The sequence below is a fragment of the Phodopus roborovskii genome, unplaced genomic scaffold, assembly GCF_943737965.1.
Source record: "Phodopus roborovskii unplaced genomic scaffold, PHOROB, whole genome shotgun sequence".
Classification (NCBI taxonomy): Eukaryota; Metazoa; Chordata; class Mammalia; order Rodentia; family Cricetidae; genus Phodopus; species Phodopus roborovskii.
This window is the reverse complement of record NW_026125391.1, coordinates 14,988,569-15,011,696: the sequence shown is the minus strand read 5'-3', so window position 1 is coordinate 15,011,696 and position 23,128 is coordinate 14,988,569. Positions and strand designations below refer to the sequence as shown.

Here is a 23,128-nt window from a genome sequence, read left to right as displayed (position 1 = left end):
AGAGAGATGCAGCTATAGTGTGCTCTGGATGGATTAGGAAGGGATGCAGCCCAGTGATAAAACATAGTCAGATTTCAATTTAGAAAACAATCACATTAGATAGTAGCCTAAGGGATTAGATTGGAGGCAGGAAAGCAATAACGAGGCTGCAGGAGATACTGATGGCAAATGAAACAATTCCATACAGCAAGAACAGAGATTAAAATTCAGTAGGGCTTCGTAGTTAGATTTATGAAGTATGAAGAGATTTAAGAGTACACATGTCTTTTTCTTTAATTTTTTTAGTAACATTATTGGTAAAACATTACATATTAAAGCAGCAGAAGTTGACTTGGGGATATAAAGAAAAAGACAAGTTCGGTTTTGGATAAGAATTAGAAATGTGAAAATTAGCTGGGCTATTAGGTAGGTACAGAGGTATTTAAATTTGTACTTCCTGGGATGTTCTGGTTAGATTTGGTAGTCACCAGCTTTTGAGACAGGAGAAAAGCCAAGAAAGTCAGTGAGCCCAGAGATTACTGCACAGATTGATGCCAACTGCCATTTAGAGGACAAAAAGAACAATGCCCTTGAAGGAGGAGGAGGAGAGACTTTGTCAGAGAGGTCATTTTACGTCACATAAGTTATTACTTCTCCATATAGTTTTTTATTATTTCCAATTTATAGTATATGCAAAACAATTTATGCATAGAGAAACTCAGGCACGTTCAGAAGACTATGCAAAGCCACGGGTGAACAAGCGGACAGGTAGAACAGCTGAGACTCTCTACATTTTTACCCTAGGAGCTTGGCTGTATACTGGGAAAAGAAAGCTAAGTGACCTTACTGTATGGAACAGAAAAGTAAAGACCATCTTTAAAACACTGTATGATTTACTCATGGTATGAAAGAACATCTAATGTAAAATAAGAGCACCTACTGGAGAACACAGAAAATAGATCTCAGGCAGTTCTGAGAGCCATGGGCTCTAGGGTAAGTAGGCAGGCTCCTAAGCTTTATGGCCTTGCTCCCAGAGGACTATAGTAAGGCCAGGGCAAAGATAAGTGGTTACAATCCGGGAGAAAACAAAAACTAGGTTTTGCCATCTTACCTCTATTCCTTGTTCTCATCCCTCATTCCCCACTAGTCCTGTTCCTGCTCCCAAATGGTCCTCTGTGGCAAAGCAATACTCTGAAAATTCTGAGAGACTGAAATTTTTGCTGGAACTCACGGCCAGAGTTAATAATACACCTTGAAGTCCCTTAAGACTGCTCTCCTACTTTGTACTCAACTGGTTTACTTAACCTGCCTTTAAGAGAATATGACAACCAACATCACTTGCCCTGGATTTCCCATGTTACCAGCTTTTACAACCTAAGGTAATGCACAGCTGCAATCTTAAATTACATACTCTTCCACACACTTGACCCAAGTAATGCACATGTACTGTTTGCTGAAAGCAGCAAATACAGAATTTGAAAGCAACTTCCTAAAATCGACCATAAAGGCCCAAAGCAACCATTTATGATTGTCAGTTGATAAACAATAATGTTTGTTGACTGGGTCAGCATCTATATTCCTGAAAATGTCAAATCATTCTTCTTTATGTCTGAGTAAGGCTGCATTTTCTTCCTCCTTTTGTCTGTAAATGAGCACCGAGGGTGGTTCCACATCTTGGTGATGGTTAACAGCACAGAATGAACGTGGGTTCTCTGCCTCACATTCTTTTGAGTATGAGTGGAAGTGCTACCGCTGAGTTGCACGGTAGTTCCAGTTTTCTTAGGAACCTGCATATCAATTTCCATATATGTTCATACCTATAAGTGTATGATGGGTCATCATTTCCTAAATCCTCATTAGCACTAGATGTCATTTCTATTCTTGATGATGACCACTTTGATTAGGATAGGATGGAATATAATGTAGGGTTAATTTGCATTTTCCTGATGGCTGCGGATGCTGACATTTTTCATATATTCATTGGCTATTTATAGTCTTTTAACTTTTGACAATTTCATTCATACATAGACCGAATTAAAGTCATTTTCACACACCTCCTTACCCTTACTTATTCCTTACAGGGGAGAACATCTGACTGCATTTTAGTTCTTCTTTTGAGAACAGTCTTGTTCATTTCTTTAGTTTCTAATTCACGGAAAGTTTGAGGACATTGATGTCAGATCTTTACAGGTCTGATGCAATTCAGGTGTGAATCTGTAGGTATTCAAGTTGCTTTGTTGGGAGACTATTACAGCTTCAATATTATTGATTGTTATGGACCTGTTTAAGTATATTCTTTTTATTTAATTTCAATAAGTTATATGTATCTACAAATTTATTAATTTCTTCTAGATTATTCTTCATTTTGGATTTTCAGAGTTCTCGAATGATACTTTGCATTTCATCAATAGCATTGTTTCTTGGTTGATTTTTTTTCTTGATGACCTATCTATTGATGAAAGATCATTGTTTCAGGACCAATTATTTTAATTTTATGCTGAAAGTCCCAGGTTTTGGTGCATATGTATTTACAACTGTTATATCTTTTCAACAGAGTGTCTTTTTATTAATTGCTATGGCCTTCTTTACCTTTTCTAATTTTGACTTGAAGTATATTATATTAGTAAGAGCATCATTGTTAGTGTATTTGACATACTGATTGCCATGCTTTAATTTTTCAGGTTGTCTGTGTTTCTGATAGGGAAGAGGGTTTCTGAGATACAAACTATAATAATGTTGTTTGGAGACAGTCTCGTGTAGTCCAGACTGGCCTTGAACTCCCTATGGAGCTGAAGATGCCTCAGATTCTTGTGTATACTTTCCTAAGTGCTAAGTGATAGGGATTATACACTATTACAAAGGAAAAGAGTAATGAAATTGGGATCAAGCTAGACTCCTAGGGTGTGAGAAGGGTATTATGAGAGGGAGAAAGCTGGGAGGTGGGGAATGTCTAATTGTACATTTAAATTCAGCACTAGTCTCCATCTGACTCATAAGCCCCATTCATGCAGAATAAACTAAATCTGTCTTGCCAATACTATTTTAAGAAATGAACTATTAAGTATAATCTCAGGCCTTGGGAGATGACAGCAAAAGGACTAGCAGCTGCAGGCTATCTTAGCTACACAGAAAACTCAAAGCCAGCCTGGGCTACACGAGATCATCTGTTAATGGGAAAACAGTGAACTGAATGTGGGCACGGAGTGACTAATGACAGGTATGACTGTGTACAATTTGAGTATGACCACATTAATTTCTTATTAAGGCAAAATTATCAATACCCTTTGAAGAAATATTTTAAAATTATGAGTTTACACAATACATTATTCACAAGGTCCAAGATATATACAAATTTAATGCAAATAGAAAAACCTGTTAGGGAATATTATTTTATGGTATGTTACTTTGTTTATGCTGCATTTGTTTAACTCTGTGAAGCTGTGTTACTGTGCCTGTCTAAAACACCTGATGGTCTAATAAAGCGCTGAATGAGCAATAGTGAAGCAGGGGAGGCAAGAATAAGGATTAGGAGGGGCTGGCAGGCAGAGAGGATAAATATGAGGAGAAATCTGGGAGAAAAGGATCTGAGGATTGGGGGAAAGAGAGAAGGAGGAGAACTTTAGGGGCCACCCGCCCAGTTGCATAGCTAGACACAGAGTAAAGAATAGAAAAAGATAAAAGCCCAGAGGCCAAAGATAGATGGGATAATTTAAGAAAAGCTGGCAAGAAACAAGCCAAGCTAAGGCTGGGCATTCATAACTAAGAATAGGTCTAACTCGTGTGATTTATTTGGCAGCTGGGTGGTAGCCCCCCAAAAGTCCCAAAAGTTAAAAAAAAGAGTAAAATATTGCACAACAACATAGGAAATTTTAGGAAGCCTCAAGAAAAACATGACCTGAAATAACCCAGATTCCAAAATTATGAGGAAATATCCTCTGTAAGGTAAAGCAAATTATGATGATGATGATGGAGTTTTCAGTAGGCAGTAAAGCCACAAAAACTAAAAATTTTAAATACAAAATTGTATTATCTGAACTTTAAAATCGACTTGACAGCTTTAATAGAAAAGATCTATAATAGGGGAGAAAGTCAATGATCAATGATAAATTCAACAGAAATTTATCTGGAGAAGAGAAAAAGAAAACCAACAAATAACTAGACTTCTGAAGCAGGTGTAGAAGGTCTGTGTTGCTAACTAGTGTCCCATTAGAAGACAGAGGATGAGACATAAAATCTATTTAGAGGAGAAAAGAATCCCACAGTCCCCCAAATCATGAAAAGCATAAGGTTATGGATTTGGAAAAATCAGCCATCCCAAATAGAATAATTATGAAGAGAAATCTGCCTAGCTATATCAAAAATCAAACCACTGAAAAGCAAAGATACAGAGAAAAGCTTGAAAATGGTACATGCTGAGGAATGGTACAAGGAGGAAAATCACAAATATGGAAACCCATGGTGAAGGCTGGTGACACCGCATTGGAAATCATGGAGGGCTGGAACATAACCAAACAGTGTATTTAAAGAGCTAAAAGAAAACAAAACCCTAATTGTAGTGGGGAGGGGCATTCTCCATGACTGAAACTACAATAAAAGTATTCTGTGGGAAAGAAAGAGCAAGTTTGTTGCCCTAAGATTCACACATCAGTCCCTGCAGATTTGAAGTCAATTGCAGACTGCTCCCAGGCTGCCAACAGGGCACCCCAGGTGTTCCTTCCAATCTGTTTCCTAGATGGCTCCAAAATGGATGGCCCCCAAGTGGTCCTGCAGAACCTGGGCAGCAAGCAGTGAAACAGATATCTCCGAATCTATCCTTTGATCATCATTCCACCTTGACAAAGATGCCCCAACTAAAGCCAGAAGTAGCTTTAAAAGAGATTATATCATCCTCTAACCAACAACAACAAAAAAGCTGAATGTTAGGTATTCAGCCAAGGAACAAGGGCTAACTGAGGTGCCTATCAACATACCAATGCTAAAGCAAGCTACCAGGTTCTCTTAGCATTCCTTAGTGTCAACCTGTTAGAGTGTCCTCCTGGCTGACATACCCATCTCCTACCCCAAACTTCTTCAACCCAGGTACTAGTCTGAGCCTCCCCTTCCCCCCAGCATCTCTGACCCTATATAACCCAGCCATTTTGGTACATAGTCCACTTTTGGTCTCAGCATCTTTGCTTCCTGGCCCTCCATTCCCCTTCTCCTTACATGGCTCAGCTCAGTCTGCTGGTCATGTCCATTTTGGACTCTTCCAGCTGCTTCTGGCTGTTTCTCTTTCATATCTACAATAAACTTCATATTCCACCATTAATAAAAAGAAAAAAGTGATGAAGTAGAACAAAACTAGATATAAAGAAATTGAAGTCTTCAAGAACAAATGCACAGTATAGCTAAATATAAAAATATTGCTCATTAAAACATTTTTAGCCAGGTGGTGGTGGCATATGCTTTTAATCCCAGCAGTTAGAAGGCAGAGGCAAATGGATCTCTGTGAGTTCAAGGACAGTCTGGTCTACAGAGCAAGTTCCAGGGCAGCCAAGGCTACACAGAGAAACCTGTCTTGAAACAAACAAACAAAATTAGTTTTAAATGGATATGCTTTAAAAATAACAACAACAAATATAGCATTACCTTAAGAAATTTTTAATGGATAAAGACACAAATGTGCTTTAATAATTACAAGTTTTCTTCCTTTATTCTTTTTTGCTTTGATGGGGATGGAATCCTGGGTCTTACACATGCTAGGCAATCACAGAACTGAATCCTCTGCCTAACTTTCTGTAAGTTTATATGAAATAATGAAATAGTAATTCTAATATATAGAAAATACATATATGATAACACAGAAAATAATCACTAAAAAAATTACACAAAGGGTGTAACTGAAGCATCAGTAAAATGCAAACAATCATCCAGAAGAAGACAGAAAGAGGGAATGGGAAAAGACAAATACTAGACAATGCACTTAAATAAAACCTAGGCAATGATTGCATTGATAATGAACTAAATACTCCATCAAAGGCAGAGATTACTAACAAAGAGAAAAGAAGGCACAGCTATATACTGTCTGTACAGATGCAATTCAAAAATACACAGAGACATTCAAAGCAATTTTATAGGACACATACTTTGCTAACATTAGCATACATAAACTAGATTAACTATAATTAGCTAACATAGAATGCAAAGCAATAAGCTGAAAAGGATATTTTCTAACAGTAAAATTGTCAGTTCATCAAGGAATAATGATAAATACATATATAACAAACCTTCAACAGCACAGCCATCAAGTTTCAAAACTGACGACACAAGAATTAATAGAAATAAAAAAGAAGGAAGAAGCCAGGTATGGTGATGCACACCTTTAATCCCAGCATTTGGGAGACAAAGGCAGGGCAGACCTTTGGTGTGTTTCAGGCCAGCATGAGCTAACTAGACAGGATCCCTGCCACGGTTAGACAGAACAATAAACCTCATGCCGTTGCATCGGTAAGTCAGCTCCTTGGTGGTCTTTGGTGGGGGGGGTCTCATGAACTTGGTATAACAAAAGTATATACTTTTGATTCTACCTCAGCCATTGACAGAACAAACACATAAAAAGGGATTTTGTTGTTGTTTGTTTTTCAAGGCAGTGTTTCTCTGTGTTCTCTATGTAGTCTTACTTGTCCTGTAACTAGCTCTGTAGACCAGGCCACCAGTCTCTACCTCCCAAATGCTGGGATTAAAGGCCTGTGTCAGACATGGAATATCTTTTTCTTTTTCTTTTTTTCTTTTTGGTATTTTGAGACAGGGTTTCTCTGTATTGCTTTGGAGTCTGTCCTGGAACTGGCTCTGTAGAGCAGGCTGGCCTTGAACTCATAGAGATCTGCCTGCCACTGTCTCCTGAGTGCTGGGATATGCTACCAATGCCCTGAGACATGGAATATCTTTACACTTGTTATTAACCTGCCAAATGATATACTACAACCAACAACAGTAAATTATAAATTGCTATTATACACACATAGCTAATTTATAAATGACCCATATTCCAAGTTAGAAAAGCTACCTCTATACCCATTTAAAATACAACACACACAGACTACAAAATACAAGTCAGAAAACAAGACTAATTAAATTTCACAGAACAAGCAACATGGAAAACCTGCTTGTTGACACCAGTTAAATTAGAAATCAGTAAGATAAATATGACAATAAAACCCTGGAAATTTAAAAAAAAAAAAAAAAAGGAGCTTCTAAATAATTCATAGACTGAAGGAAAAAAACCACAAAATGAAATTTCCAAAATACTTCAAGCAGAATGAAGACAAAAGTGATGAAAACTATGGTGCTTCAAATGAAGATGTACAAGTTTAAATGCTTATTTTGGCTGTTTCAGGGTCTAACAACCATTAATACAAGGACTCAAAACAAAAAAACAAGACAAAGCAAAACCTTGAGACACAAGTCAAAGACAGAAAGTTGAAGGTTCTGGAGATGGGTCCACTGGTAATGTACCTAACACATAGGGTGAAGACCTGAGTTTGGATCTCTAGTATCTATGGAAAGCATCTATGAGAATGGGGCCAGGGACAGCAGGAACTCTGGGCTTCACTGGTCAGCAAGTCTGGCCAATGAATGAGCTCCAGGTTCAGTGAAAGAGTCTGCCTTTAAAAATAAGGTAGAGGGATTAGGGAGACAGTTCATTGGCTAAGAACACTGGCTGCTCTTCTAGAGGACCTCGGTTTGATTTCTAGCACCCATATGGTCTCTCACAACTGTCTGTAATTCTAGTTCTAGGGGATTTCACAAACTCTTCTGGGCTCCAAGGGCACTGCCTGGCTTTCTGGTAATTTAAATATCAACAAAGTTGATAAAATCCTAACTAGATTAGTATTAAAAAAGAAAACATATCAACAATATAAAAATGAGAGAGAGACTGTCACTAACAGTCCTACAATATTAAAGGATAACAAGTGACTCAGGCACATTATGCTGATAAGTTAGATGACTTAGATGAATAGACTAATACCTGGGAAGTTATATCGTTCAAAAGTCATTAAAAGGTAAATAAATAACCCAAATAGTCATTAATATACTAAACAGATAATAATGTAGTCATAAACTTCCCTACAAAGAAAAGTAGAGCTCAGATGGCTTTAGTAATAAAACCTATCATTGGAGGAAAAAGGCATGCAATATAAAAGCCTTTTAGACATTTACTGAGACCAGTATTAAGTTGATAAATGAATAAGGTAGTGATGAAGAAAATGATATACCAATATCCTTTGTGGATAGAGAAATAAGCACTCTATGACAAGGGTAATATATCAAGACAAGTGCATGAGATTTAGAGTAAATTACTGTAATGTACTTAATTAACAGAGTAAAGAGACAAAAATTTCACTTTAATTCAATTGTTTAAGACTATCTAATGCAACAATATAACTGATTATTTAACAGTTCCAGTAAATTAGGAATGGATGAGACTTTGTTTAATTTGGTAAAGGTCATCTATGAAAAAACTGTAAAGTTGCATCATTATATTACAAACCTTATCATGATTACTGCATTAACAATAATAAAATAAATTAATTCTTTTGGGCCAGGAACAGTTAATGGAGCCCAGTTCTATTCAGTATGCGACTAGTGGAAATAGAGTATGTGACTAGAGAAATAGGATGTGGAAAAACAGCATAATTACAAAAAAGGAAGAAATAAAACTCTTCAGTTTAAATAACTAATAGAAACTTCATATCTGGGTGAGGCTTCCGCTTAGGACAATGAAAAAGAGGGGCAAGAGAAAGCATCGTGGGGACTGCTAGCATATCAAAGATGGGCATGGATAAATAATTACCCAAAGAAACAAAAGGAGATCATGTTACATTCCATATGCTCTCTACAAATTAAGGAAGTCTGTTATACATTTTAAAAGGATTTCCCTAAAATAGCTATGATTATAAAAATATCAGAGCCTCAACAATCTGGAATATTCTCTTAGAGAACATCAAACCCACACAATAAAAGAGATGTGAGGCACTGCCATATATAAATCCAGCGAAATAGTCACTATCTGTAATGAGACAAGCTCACCAAAAATGGATCAGAATATCTGTGCCAGAGTGATTAAATGCCACTTATCCCCATGCTTGTTAGAATGCAATGACTGTTTATTAAAAAAAAAAAAAAAAAAAAAAAAAAAAGAAGTTAGCTAGCTCTCCTGAGAAGATAGAGGACAATGTGGAGCACAGAAATGATGATCATCTGTCCCCTGCTGGCATCCAAGAATTGTAGAACCTTCAGGTTTGTTATTCTGGTCCAATCTTACAGTATGATAATCGATAATTTTAAAAACTTTTACTAAAAACAATAATTTTACTATGGAAGCTTCCATAATGTTTAGTAATGAGATAACCACACTGAGGAAAAGGAGGACATGAAAACATGCAAATGTCTCTCATGTCATTCTTAACACATCAGATCTTTGCACATATGAATGTATGTCCTTACACTGCTACTTGTTCAGCCCCAGGAACAGAACCTATGAACTATATCTAGCTTCTAAATTTCCCCTTTCCTTTAAGATTTATGACTTTTCTCCCAATGTTCTTCATTTCTTCAATGCCTTTTTGAATGGATGTGCCCTACTGTTTAATTGTAGACCTTCATCTATCTCTCTATCATTTTTCTTAATGATCTAAACCCAACCTAACAGTTCACATTTGTTATCACACATGGGTATATAGTAGCATTTTATAAATCTGGGAACTAAGTCAAGGAGAGTGGATTAATCTGACCAAGATTATAGCAGGTTAGATAGCTGAGATAGGATGAAAAAGTTGTGTGGTTTCAGAATCTGTTAATAGGGCATCAAGTAATAATTATAAGGTAATGAGTGAGTCAAGGCAGCGAAGTCCAGTGGTGCATGTCTTCTGGGCACTAAGATCTGAGTTTATCAGGCTTGTGACTATGAGAACTTTTTGTTTCTAATACAAAATGGGAACAATACGGTAAAACTTGAAGATTACTGTACTATTTAAGTATATTCCCCTGCATGTGTCTGGCAAGAAGTGTTGATAGATGAAACATATTTATTACTGTCATAAGAGTGTCTAACTTGGTTGATAGTTAAAGTTTTCTACTGTAAGTACTTAAGCCTCTGAATCTTACACCAAAATTAATGTTTACTAAACTTCTTAAAAGCTAGGCATGATGGCACATGCCTTTGATCTTAGCTGGGAGGCACAGCTCAGTGAGTTCAAACCCAGCCTGATCTACATAGGCCAGTCAGGGCTACACAGTGAGACACTATTTCAAAACAAAAACAAACAAGCCCTAACTTCCTGAGTATTAGAAGAGAAGTATTTTCTCTTGGCATATGTTAAAATGAGAATATACCCTAACTACATTTTCCTACAGAAGGAGGATTTTGAAACCTTGGTATTCATGACATTTGGGACAGAATCTGGGTTGTGGGGTGACTGTCTTTACATTATAAAATACTTAGAACATGGCCTTCATTCACTAGAATTCTGTAGAATCCCACCTTGAGTTATGAGAACCCCAAGTGTCTCCAATATTGTCAGACAGCACTTAAGGACAAGTCAATTGGTAAAGAACCACTCTTTTGGGATGTTAATAGGAACTGCTACAAGATAACAGGAAATACTACAAAAACTCCTCAGTATATGCAATTAGTTTAAGTCAAACATAATCTATAGAGAGCAAGAGAGCACTTTTCTTTTTCCTTTGAAACAGGTTTTCTCTGTATTGCTTTGGAGCCTGTCCTGGAACTAGAAGAGCATATTTTTAAATTCTGGAAATTGTAAACATGTAACATGTATGTATTTCTTCCCCATAATAATTAACAATGTGCTATTTTGAGTATATATAGGTCATACTGAATTATTCTGAAATTATCTTCTGCCCAGACAAACAACTTTAGGGTTGCTTTGATATCTATAAAGTCAAAGATTAAATCTGCTCACCTTTAGGGCTGACATTACAGTTTGCTCAGCTGCTGACGGGAATGAGCCCTGACTGGCAACCACCTAGAACAGAGTTTGATGCAGTTACAACTTTGATTATGTCATTTATTTTTGTAAACACTAATTTTTACCATAATATGACAAACTTCCCAGACGATACATTAAAATATTATCTTTACTTAATAGTATCTCATACCTGCTTTAAAAACGAGTCCATTGAAAATTTTTATGTACAAAGCAAACAGACATTCCCCAGTAGAAATTCAATTTTACTGATAAGATAAAGGTCAGAAGAATGCCATATTTACTTATCTCTTTAAAAACATTCACTTTTCTTTAGGCTGACTATTATCTTCACAAATATTAAGATATGAAATTCAGACATTTGCATTTATACAAATCAATACAAATATTAATAATGACATTGAAATCAGGTTAATGAGGAGCATACTAATGGCCCCTGGTACAACAGAAAAGTGACAAAAGGAAGGTGGTTGGGTACCCTTAAATACATCTTGTCATTTTCGTGTTTCTGAAGCCTACCTGGTAATTCTTCAGAATATACTTCATCAATGTATAAAATACACGTTTCAGAAATACAGACCAATGAAAAGACTTTTAGAAATTACCCCAAAGCATAAGATTACATGTGAAAATTAATGCTAAAGGTCACTCACATTTTGAGGAGAAAAAGAAGATCACTTTTGATTTTTGTTGTTGTGGTCGCTCCTTTTCTCTCATTTTGTTTGTTGAAAGGGTCTTGCTTTGTAGCTCACGAGGGCCTACCCTACCCTCCACCCCCCACCCCTATGCCTCTGCCTTAGCCTCCCAAGTTCTGTGATTATAGGCATGTACTACGAAACCTGGCTTAGAGGTTCAGCATCCTTCCGGTCTTCTAAATATTTATCTTTGTAAAATAAAGATAAAGGTTACCTTTGCTACTGCTTGGTACAACTTAAACAGGGAATTCACCACTCCTACATTTCTCTTCTGTCCTTCAGTGAGAGGCCCAATCACCTGGCTGGCATCTCCTTGAGTAGAGAGCTGTAAAAATTCAACATACAAAGACATATCAAGATAACAAACTGTATCTCTTATTATTTATTTTTTTTTAACCAGGAAGAAGTGCATATCCTGATGACAAAGTATGAAGTATTAAGGTCATGTTAAACAAAACTTTGGACTTTATGCACAAGAAATCTCCAGAGAGATAACACCTCAATGTTAACTCCAATTTGCCTTCTGAAGACCATCTCTTTTTAAACCCATGGCATGTATGCCCCAAATGCCCCATGTGCCCTGTCATCTGTCACACCATCATAGTAAGCTCAAAAGCACTGGCAACTGACAACAAGCTTTTTTAAATTTAAACACTCAAATAAGAAATACTTTTAAAAGCAAGGAAAGATGGGGGTGGTGGAGAATGGGACTCATACATATTTCACAACCATCTTCTTAATACTCCATGGAAATGAGAGGTAGAAAAAGGTAGTCGTCAACTTATTTTTCAGACAATAAATTGCCCATGATTATATTATGCGTAGGCGAGTGAGCAATAAGAAGTCGTATTGAGAACTTCCCTTTCCTGGTCTTTATTTCTAAATACATAGTTTTAAGGGAAGGGACATGGACTACCTTATTAAACTAATCTCTATCAGTTGCAGTGCAGGATTAAAGGAACAAAAACCATGCATCAACCATGATCATGATGATCCCTTTATAACATAATTCTCTATAACGTTATTATCCAAAGGCAAACCTGACCAGGGAATAACGTAGCTCATTGCAGAGCTGGCAATGGTCTCAAGCATATGGAACACTGGCTTTTTAGGAGGTAGATCTGAAAGCATCTTTCTGCTGTTCTAGAACCCAAATGAACCACCAGAAAAGCAACTGCTACCTTTTCTTTCTCCTTTCTTTTGATATCTATCTATCTTTCTAAATTATATTCAACCCCTAGTTTTTCAATTTCTATTTGTAATAAAATAGAATTTCAAAAAGCTTTAGCAATTCTAATTTTTATAAAAGGCAGTGCTACTTTGTTAAAGCTGTTGCCCATTATACAAGTTATGAAGTCAACCTAAGACCTCTTGACACCAGGTTAAAGTCCTCATTTATTTTCACTTACAGCAAGGGCAGATTTCTCATTTGAAATCAATATGTTCTAAAACAGTCACATTTAAGTATGTGAAGTGAAAAAAAAAAAAAGATCCCCTTTTCCTATAGTAACTATGTCAAAAACAATCAGCATTCAGAAGAATCCACAAATCCAACTTAACCTACAGTATGGAAAACTAACCCAATCTGAAGCACCCATGGTCCTAGGATGGCATTTGGATATATGAATCTCATGATAATGGGCATTTATGTCACAAGCTTCAGGGCACGTGGTACATGCTTGTAGTCACAGCTTCCAAGGATGCTAAGGCAGGGGAATTCAAGGCCAGTAGAACTTGTTTGGAAAAAAAATTATGGCCTGGACCAGTACAATTTTTAAAATTGAGATTATAGAGAGATTAATGCTAGATAACTGGAGCTCATTTCATTAATGAGGGTTGGCCATTTTTTGAAGTTTTGTAGCTATAGAAGCTGACTTCATATTCACTAGGAAGCTATACAGAATAATACACAATTACATGTTGGCAAGGGTCTGGAGAAATGAGTGCTCAAAATAGCTCTTGGGAGAGTAAAATAGAGTAATCGCTTTGGATTAGTAATTTCTCAAAAGTGAATACAAATTTAACTATGTAACCTAGTAATTAAACCCCCAGTTATATACAAGAGAAATTAATATACATATTCACTCAGATGTATTCACGCAATCACATGTTCATAGGAATATCATTTATATAGTAATCTAAAGTAAAAATAATCAAATATCAAGCAACTTACAAATAAGGTAAAAATGCAGATAACATTACTCAGCAATAGAAGTGGAACAAAGTTCTACTACATGGCTTATCATGGAGGAATCCTGAAAACATTTTAAGTAGAAGAAGCTAGTCATAGTAGGTCATATAAAAATGATTATATTTCTGTGAGATATCTAAGATAGGGAAATCCACAGAAATGAAAGATTATTAGTTGCAATGAGTGTGGAATAAATGGGCATAAGCACTTCTTATGGGGTAAATCTGGGTATGCATTGCTGAGTCAGGTGCCTTATGATATCACTGAGTCCTCTCTTGACCTCTCTGGGTTATTGCCTCACAGCTTTATTTCTCTTCACTGCTTTTCCTCCTCAGTGCCCCAGTCTTCTTCTTCCAGCAAGATGACTGCTCTAAATGTACCAAATTTAGCGATACTGACATCTACACATGATTATTCTGTGTTGCTAGGGCTGTCTCATGTATTGCAGGATGGCTTGGCAGAATCCTTGATTTAAAACAACTAGACACTAGTTCCCCGTCCTGGGAGAGGAGAAAAGAGAACAAAAAACCCTCTTTGGTAGAGGACTAAGGGAATATACTAAAGATCCTGTTTTGTCTTCTCATGAGAACTCCAGATGTACTTATTCAATTTTGTAATTATTCAACGTATATTGAATTAAATATTCTATTCTTCTTCCAATCTTCTTGTATCTTGGCAAATGTTATGGTCCACTATGAGCATTCTGGGCTAGTAACCTAGAATGATCCATGTTTAATTTGTTGCCAGCTCCCTCATACCAGATCCTATGCTTTTACAATTGAGGACTATGGGGATCTGAATATCTAAAATTATTAATTTTATATGTACATGTGTGTGCCCAAGATTGTGTATGTGTACCATATGCTAGCCCATGACACAAAAAGAGGGTATCACATCCTCTGGAACTGGAGTTACAAATGGTTATGAGCCACTATGGTAGTAAATGGGAACCAAACCTGGGTTCTCTATAAGAGCAGTTAAGTACTCTTAACTACTCAGACAATTCTCCAGACCCTCTTAATTCTTTTGTACTTAATAGTTTCCTCCCTTCCCTTCCTTTCCCTTCCCTTTCTCCTTCCCTTCCCTTCCTTCATTGTCTTCCTCCTTCCTTCCCTTGTGCTCCTTTCTTTACCCTTCTCTTATTTCCTCTCTTTTCTGACTAGCCCTCAATCTGTAGCCTTGGCTGGCCTAGAACTCACTAATTATCACAGACTAGCTTTCAAAATTGCTGCAAACCTCCTGCTTCAACCTCCTCAGTATTGAGATTACACTCAACATCAACAACCACATCGGCCATATTTCAAGTTACATTTATAGTCAACCAAAAATCTCACACAAACTTAAAATTAGTAGCAATATTTATATACTGTTAGAATTTACAATTGTATTGTTTAATACTAACATAAAAATTTATAGTATTTCCCATGGGTTAGCCTCTGGCTTTTACTAGTTTTGTGCAGAATGTCACAGAGAAGATGCTTTTTACACATCTAGTCAATGACTTGAGAGCTACTAGTGTCATGGTTGTTATTTCAAATCAGTTAATGGAAATGACTAAACTGTAACAAAGGTGCAAAAACAGCACCAAAGTAGGAATGAAAAGAAATTCAACATAATAAAATATAAGAAACATATAGATAGGTAATCATACTATGTGTGAAAATAAATGGTAGAAACCAAAAGAATTCTGTTTCAGACATCTGTCTCTCACACACAGACCCACAAACAAATCTAAAAGCTTAACAAATCCTTGAATAACAAAAACAATTCCTAGATATAAGAAAAAAAATAACATTCCTTTTAAATTTAACTATGAAAAATATATTTCTGGGATTATATCTATATATATATATCTGTGTGATAGGAGTAGCCCATGAATTCTGGATCTGGGAAACAACTGAGAGCCCAGATCTGTACAGAAAACTATAGAGTAGCTAAAGAACACTGCAGCTCCTTTTAATTTATGAATGATATAGCAGGGGTTTCCCAAGCACCCTGAATCGGAACAAAAAGTGGCAGTCAAGGGAAGGCTTGCTCACCGTTTTCATACAGAAAATGGACTGAAAATTACCTGAAAAAGGCTTTAAGGCTGACTCAGAAAAATGTCTCAAAACAACAATAACTAGAAAATGCTATGGAAATATCAAGAATACAATGTAACTTTTTTTTTTTTTTTTTTTTTTTTTTTTTGTCTTTCAAAACAGGTTTTCTCAGTGTAGCCCTGGCTGTCCTGGAACTCACTCTGAAGATCTGAAGACCATGCTGGCCTCAAAACCAGAGGTCTACCTGCCTCTGCCTCCCAAATACTGGGATTAAAAGAATGTGCTCCTACCACACCTGTAAACCAGGCGTTAGTGGCACACACCTAAACAATTTTTATTATAATTTATATTATCATCTAAAAACTATAACTATCTTTTTAGACTTCAAAATATTTTCTTAGATGAGCAATTTAAGCTTTATGTCTGTCAACGTTATACATTTTATACCTTTTTTGTGAGTTTCTTTTTTGAATTTGGTAACAAAGAAAACTGTAACTATAACTATCTCACCTTCAACTCCATCAGAGACCCAAGAAAGATAAAATATTACCTGAGTAAACAGGAAATGTAGAGCAAGGTAATTCCAAAACTACAGAAATGACAGAAACAGCTGGCTGTCTGAACAGTCATTTGAAGTTCCTCAGTAATTAAGTATCCATATTCAACTTACATGCATAGAATATCTGACAGACTTTTCTGTGAAGCAGGACTTTTTTAAAAAAAATTTAATGTATATGTGTGTTTTGTCTGTCTGAACACCAGAAGAGGGTATTGGATCCTGTTATATTGTGAGCTGCATGTGGGTGCTAGGAATTGAACTCAGGACTCCTAGAAGAACGCCCAATGCTTTTTGCTTCTAAGACAACTCTCTAGCCTTGAAACAGGATTTTTAAAAGAATTGTCCTACCCTGTCTTGGCAAAGATGGGTAGTCACTTTCTTTGTGCCCTGCTTTTTCAGTGTGGACAGCTTACCATCAGCAGTCCAGGCAAGGGCAGTTTCTTGTCCAAATGGCTAGTTTTGACACAATGAAAACAAACTCCATATGGAGGTTCTTCAATGCCCATCATCTTTTTTAACATAATTGGTGCTGCCAGGATCAAAGTCTCACTGTCATGAAAATCCTTAGGTTATTAAACATCTTAAATGCCATAGTCTATAGGTCTCTGAAGTGTTTGAAGACCATCTAAAATATTCTCTTGCTTAACCTTGAAAATATACCCAACATGACTATAAGTTTGATAATACATTGCTAACTACTAACCTGCACTTTTAAATTATATATTACATTTTAATGAGCTGTATTTTTAATTTGTATATTTTTAAATATATATACATTATAACAAAAATAACCTTAAATTTGTATCAATATACAAAAATTTATACCAATGTAAAATACTTGAAACTAATCATTATTCAAATGTAGACTCAACAATCAACCCTTTTATCCCAACATGTCTATACTATATCCCCCTTTTTCCCTTCAGAAAGAGATCCCTGAATCTAATCTCCTTTATTCAGCTTTTTTTCCTGAGTACAACCAATAACAACTCATAATCAATCCCCCTAAATGATGACAAACATCCATAACCCACTGAATGGTCAAAAACACTCACCCCACTTCCTGGAAATATGGGCATCTGTTCACTAACTGCTTCCTGTTGTCTGGAGGCAATGGCATCTTTCGTGGCCTTGAGAAAATTAGGATAATGGCCAAGTCCTGGGAGAGCTAATCATAACATTTGTTGTCCAGTCCTGAGCAATGGAAAGTGTAAAAGCTTATCTGTAGTCCTGACTAGAATAATCTGAGTCTGGATCATTTCAGCCAGCAACTTTGAAGCTGTTCTAGATGTAGAAATCTGAGGTACTGCAGCAGAGGCACTCTGAGAGGATGGATCACTTGGGCTACTTGTCTTTATTGGTGTCTGATTATTTTTTTCTGAAAACATACACACTTCTAAAGGTGATTAAATATATCTGCATTGACACAAGTATGGAATGTTGAGTGTGCACAAGTCAGCTAAAGATGATTTTTTTGTTTTATGTTTTAGCAGGTAAAAGGCATCTGTTAACCTTTTAAGTTTGTTTGGATTCTGTAATCTCTGTTCATGTCATATGGAGGGATGGCATGTAACAATAAGTCATGAGGACTCTGTAGCCAACAAGATTTATCATGTCTCATTCAGTCTCAGTGTTGCTCCCATGCCAAAGGATCAGCTTCTATTATCATCTGTCTTGTAGGTTTTTTTAAGATTTAACTTTTACGTCTTTAGTCATGATTTTCAGGGGGGAATTCCCTGATCAAACATGATCTCTATTAACTTGGAAGGAATCCATAGCCACTCATTTCCTGGAGAAAAATAATAAACCTCTTCCCTAACATAATACATTTTTTTAACTCCCATTTTAAAGTTAAGGCATTCCTAAGGTATCTAGGTTGGATTAATTCAGAAGTACCTCTTACAATCCCATGTCTTTCAACAGTTGTCATTCACTCATCAACATTCAAACAATTTAAAGTTGACATTGTACCACACAGGTCAGGCTCCCTGTGTACTTTTCCCCTTCACATGGCTCACTTTTTATATTACTTTACTTTTTTTTAAAGACTTTATTTTGTTATTTATAAACTAGTCACTTTTTTTTTCTATGTCTATACTCATTTTAGAGATTTTTCAAATTCTGCCCCCATTCTCTTCTTTTTTGGTTATCTCCTGGTGCCCTGAGGTTAGGACTCTGCTGACTAAGTGCATACTTTTGAATATAGATATTTTGAGATCAATTTTAGCAGTTTACAGAAAGTATTCCTTTTGCTCTTGCTTTTTTTTCTATTGTCTAGGGTGCTGAATTTACCAGATATTTGATTAAATTGCTACCCAATACCTATTTTTTAAAGGACAGTAATCTGCAGTCACAGAACAGACCCAACAGCAATGCCACAATTTGACATTAGACTAAACCCTCACACAATTCTAACATCAAAGATAATAGCTTGAGACAGGTGCTTTTTGAATATTTAAAATTTAACAACAAAGTCAGAGACAAAGTTAAATGTTGCTTATAGAGAGAGATGAGCAATAAGTACATACAGGAACAAAGCACAATTGCTCTGCTTACATGCCACCATCCCTGTCCCAAGGCTCTCACCCATCCCCACTCGCCTTAACCACCTGCAGTTGACATCTCCACTTCCCCCAGAACTTGAGCTTCCTTTCACTTCAAAGAGCCCTAAGTAGTTAAATAACAGATGGAATTCTCACCTACCCATGACTAGGTACTGGCTCCCAAACATTGGCCCTGTTAAACTTAGTCACAAGTAAATGATTAAAAACCAAAGTGTTCAAAGTCATATATTCATCTCTTCCTGTTTCCCATGATAAGTACTAGAACTGGTATAAGCATTTTCTGACTTAGCAAAGTTTCTAAAATACAGTATTAGCTTAGAAAAAGAGGTAAATTAGTAGATTTAGTAAGTAGTCTTACTGTTATGATAAAGCCTGAGGAATCTTGGTGGATTCCACAGAGGGCAAGGATGACTGAAGTAGAGGATAAACATAAAGCTTAGTGAGAAGTTTTATTAAAGGGAAGGGGGTAGGGGAGAAGAGAAAAGAGGTAAAGAGACACAGAGACAGAGAGAGGACAGAAGAGGAGAGGGAGCCAGGAAAAGTCCTGTCTGTCACAGGGGAACAGTAAGAAAGAGAAAGGAGAAAAAAGAGTGTAAGTGGGCAGGGGTCTGTCTGTCTTGTAAAGGGTCCTTTGCACCTGTGTGCTCACCAGAGTACTGCCTGAGTGCATTGTGCCTGAATCCTTATACCTACTTACATGTTAAATGAAAATATAAACAAATGGTGTTTGATGCTTTTCTATTTCCTCACCACCACCAGGGTAGCACAACGAACTCTGTAGAACTAGAAAATGGGACTTTGGGTAGGAAGGGACAACATGCCCATCTTTTTCAGCCTTGTAGTTCTGTCAGTGGCACTCCAAGACAGTATAAACAATTTTCACTAGAGTACAAGGTACTCCCTAACTTGCACTATTTTCTTGAGTATTTCTTTCTAGAAACCAACAACAAAAACAGAAAGCTTATGAACTTATGGAAACTGAACCACTGAATGAAAAATGTATCAAGACAGAAATTAGGAATGAAATAAAAAACTTTTTAGAATCAAATGAAAATGAAAATACATCAAAATCAAACTTATGGGACACAATGGAGGTGGTTCTAAGAGGCAAGTTCATAGCACTTAGTATCTACCTTTAAAAAAATTGGAGAGATCTCATATGGGTAACTTAACAACACACCTGAAAGCTCTAAAACAAAAAGAAGAAATCACACAAAAGAAGGAGTTAGACAGTGAGAAATGAACTCTGGGTTGAAATCAACAAAATAGAAACAACAACAGTACAAAGAATCAATGAAACAAAAAGTTGGTTCTTTGAGAAAATCAGTAAGATTAACAAACCCAACGCAAACTAACTAAAAGGAGGAGAAAGAAGATCTGGATGATATTCCTGTGGAAGCTCACCCCAGCCCCTGGCATCCATATACCCAAATGGTCTGGGATATTCTGGTGAAAGTTCCGTGCCAGGGGATTGGGTAGAGCTTCCACCTGAACAGATAAAACAACAGACACCATGAAAATCCAAAGAATTATAAAAACATACTTTAAAATCCTATACTGTGTCAAACTGGAAAATGTAAAAGAAATGGGTAATTTTCTCTGTGTATATCACTTACCAAAGTTAAATAAAGCTCAGATAGACAATGTAAACAGACTTATAACCCCCAATGAAAGCCGTCATTAAAAACCTCCCAACTTAAAAAGTCCAGGGCCAGATGGTTTTAGTGCAGAATTGTACCAGATTTTCAAAGAGTTAATGCAAATAAATACCCCTTAAATTATTCCACAAAGTAGAAACAGAAGGCACATGCCGAATTCATTCTATGAGTCCACCATTCTATGAGTTACCATGATATCCAAGCTACATAAATACTCAACAATGAAAAAGAATTACAGACCAGTTTCCCTTATGAACAGATGTGAAAATTCTCAATAAAATTCAATCTACCGATGAAGGGATGGCACAACATACACAAATCAATAAATGTAATCTACCATATAACCAAAATTGAAAGACAAGAACCACATGTTCATCTCATTAGATGTAGAAAATGCCTGTCACAAAATCCCACACCTCTTCATGATAAAAATCTTGGAGAGAATAGTGATGTAGGAGGCATACCTCAAGATAATAAAGGCAAGCCCATAGCCAACAGCAATTTAAATTTAAAGAAACTCAAAATTTCCATTACAATCAGGAACAAGACAAGGCTGTCCACTCCATTCCTTTTCAATTTAGTACTTAGTGTCTTAGAACAATAATGAAACTGAAGATCATGGAGATACAGATTGAAAAGAAGGAAGTCAATTCATCATTATTTGCAAATGATATGACAGTATATATAAGTGACCCTAAAAGTTCCATCAAGGAACTCCTACAGCTAATAAACATTTTCAGCAAAGTAATTGGGTACAATCAGAAGTCCTCTTATATACAAGTGACAAAGGATCTGAGAAAGAAATAAGAACAATAGTATCTTTAACAAGCCTCAAATTGTAAGACCCTCAGAATGAGGAGTCTTCCAGGTTCGGTCGATACCCCAAGAACTCAATGTCCAGTCCAGTTGCTGCAAAACGCAAGAGGCTTTAATGAACAGGAAACGTTTGCACAAATGGGCTCCTCCAGCACACAGGCTAGGGAGAAGCCCCCTCCCCTGGGCCCAGGTGTTTTTAAAGGCAAACCCACAAGCTTAGGGAGGGGGTGGGACCCTCTGTCCATTGAGTACATGACCCTTGGAGGCCGGATGGTCTCACTATTAGGGTCAGCAGACCTTAGGGCTTCAGGTGTGCTAATTAATCTTGTCTGGGCAAACCAGAGTTACAGCTATCTCTTGACCCTATTTACCACCTGTTGACTCACAGGAAAGGAGGGGCAGTGTGAATTCTTCTTATCTCAGGGCCTTGTGAGAGGAAGCTAGCAAATTCCAAGGAACAGATATTGGTTTCTAGGTTAGTCCATCATTAACATTACTTTTTAGGTCTTTCAAAATAATAAAACATATTTTGGGGTTGAAGGAACCAAACCCTCACCCAGTCCCCTGCTTAAACCCAGCAAGATGTAGGCCTGTGACTCAGAGTTTCTGGACTCCTGAACTTGCAGGAACTGCCCCAGTCACTAGGAGGTCAGATACCCTCCATGTGGCAAGTAACCAATCAGAAATTAGCTGGTGGGCTCTGGACATGCTTTATGGTAATGGTGTAACAGTGGCATGCAAACCATAGCAACCATCCTGGGAGGGTATATAGGCCACAGCAACCAGTTGAAAATCAACACAGAACAGGCTGCCCAAGCCCATAAGTGCAACAATCCTGACACTGTTACATACCCCTAGACACTCTCCTGGCTCTACCCAATAAATTTCCTGCCTCGAGGATCCTTCAAGTCCTTCTCGATCCCACCTGCCAAGTCAGAGGTACAGAAGACCCAAGTTAATGTAGTCAACTCATTAAATAATAAAAGACTCTGCATTCGGATCAGAATGGGTCACTTGGTGATTTGGGGGTTCAGAATTTGGTTACAACAGGGTAATTCTAACCAAGCAAACGAAAGACTTGGATGATAAAAATTTTTAAGACACTTAAATTCAAGAATACATTAGAAGATGGAAAGATCTCTCATGGTCATAGATCAGTAGGATTAATATACTAAAAATGGCTTTTGCACCAAAAGCAATCTACAGATTCGATGCAATCCTCATCAAAATTGCAACACAATTCTTCACAGATCTTGAAAAGGCAATTTTCAGCTTTATATGGGAACACATATACACAAAAAAACCTAGGATAGATAAAAAAACAATCCTGAATAATAAAAGAATTGCTGGAGGTATCACCACCCTGGTTTCAAGGCATAATGCGGAGTTATAGTAATAAAAACAGCACAGTGCTGGTACAAAAACAGACACCCTGATCAGTGGAAAGGGACTGAAGACCCAGAAGTAAGTCCACACACCTACGGACACCTGTTTTTTGATAAAGAAGCCAGAAACATATTGGTGCTATGAAGAGGGCATGAATTTACAGATAAGCATTAGAAAAAACAAAATTGTTAAACACTCAGGCTTTTTTCTCATCAATGGAAGAAAGTGACACCTATTTTCCATCCATAAA

At 36.8% G+C, this 23,128-nt stretch overlaps 1 protein-coding gene across 2 annotated transcripts in view; it reads right to left on the bottom strand.

Moving 5' to 3' along the window:
• Positions 1-23,128, bottom strand: part of Cog5 (component of oligomeric golgi complex 5) — a 277,645-nt gene that overhangs the window by 34,005 nt on the left and 220,512 nt on the right. For both annotated transcript variants that reach the window (XM_051175123.1, XM_051175122.1), the window contains exons 15-16: positions 11,877-11,987; positions 10,944-11,006 (exon numbers count right to left, since the gene is read on the bottom strand). In XM_051175123.1, the coding sequence (XP_051031080.1) occupies positions 10,944-11,006; positions 11,877-11,987 (174 nt within the window). The remainder of the gene's footprint in view (positions 1-10,943; positions 11,007-11,876; positions 11,988-23,128) is intronic.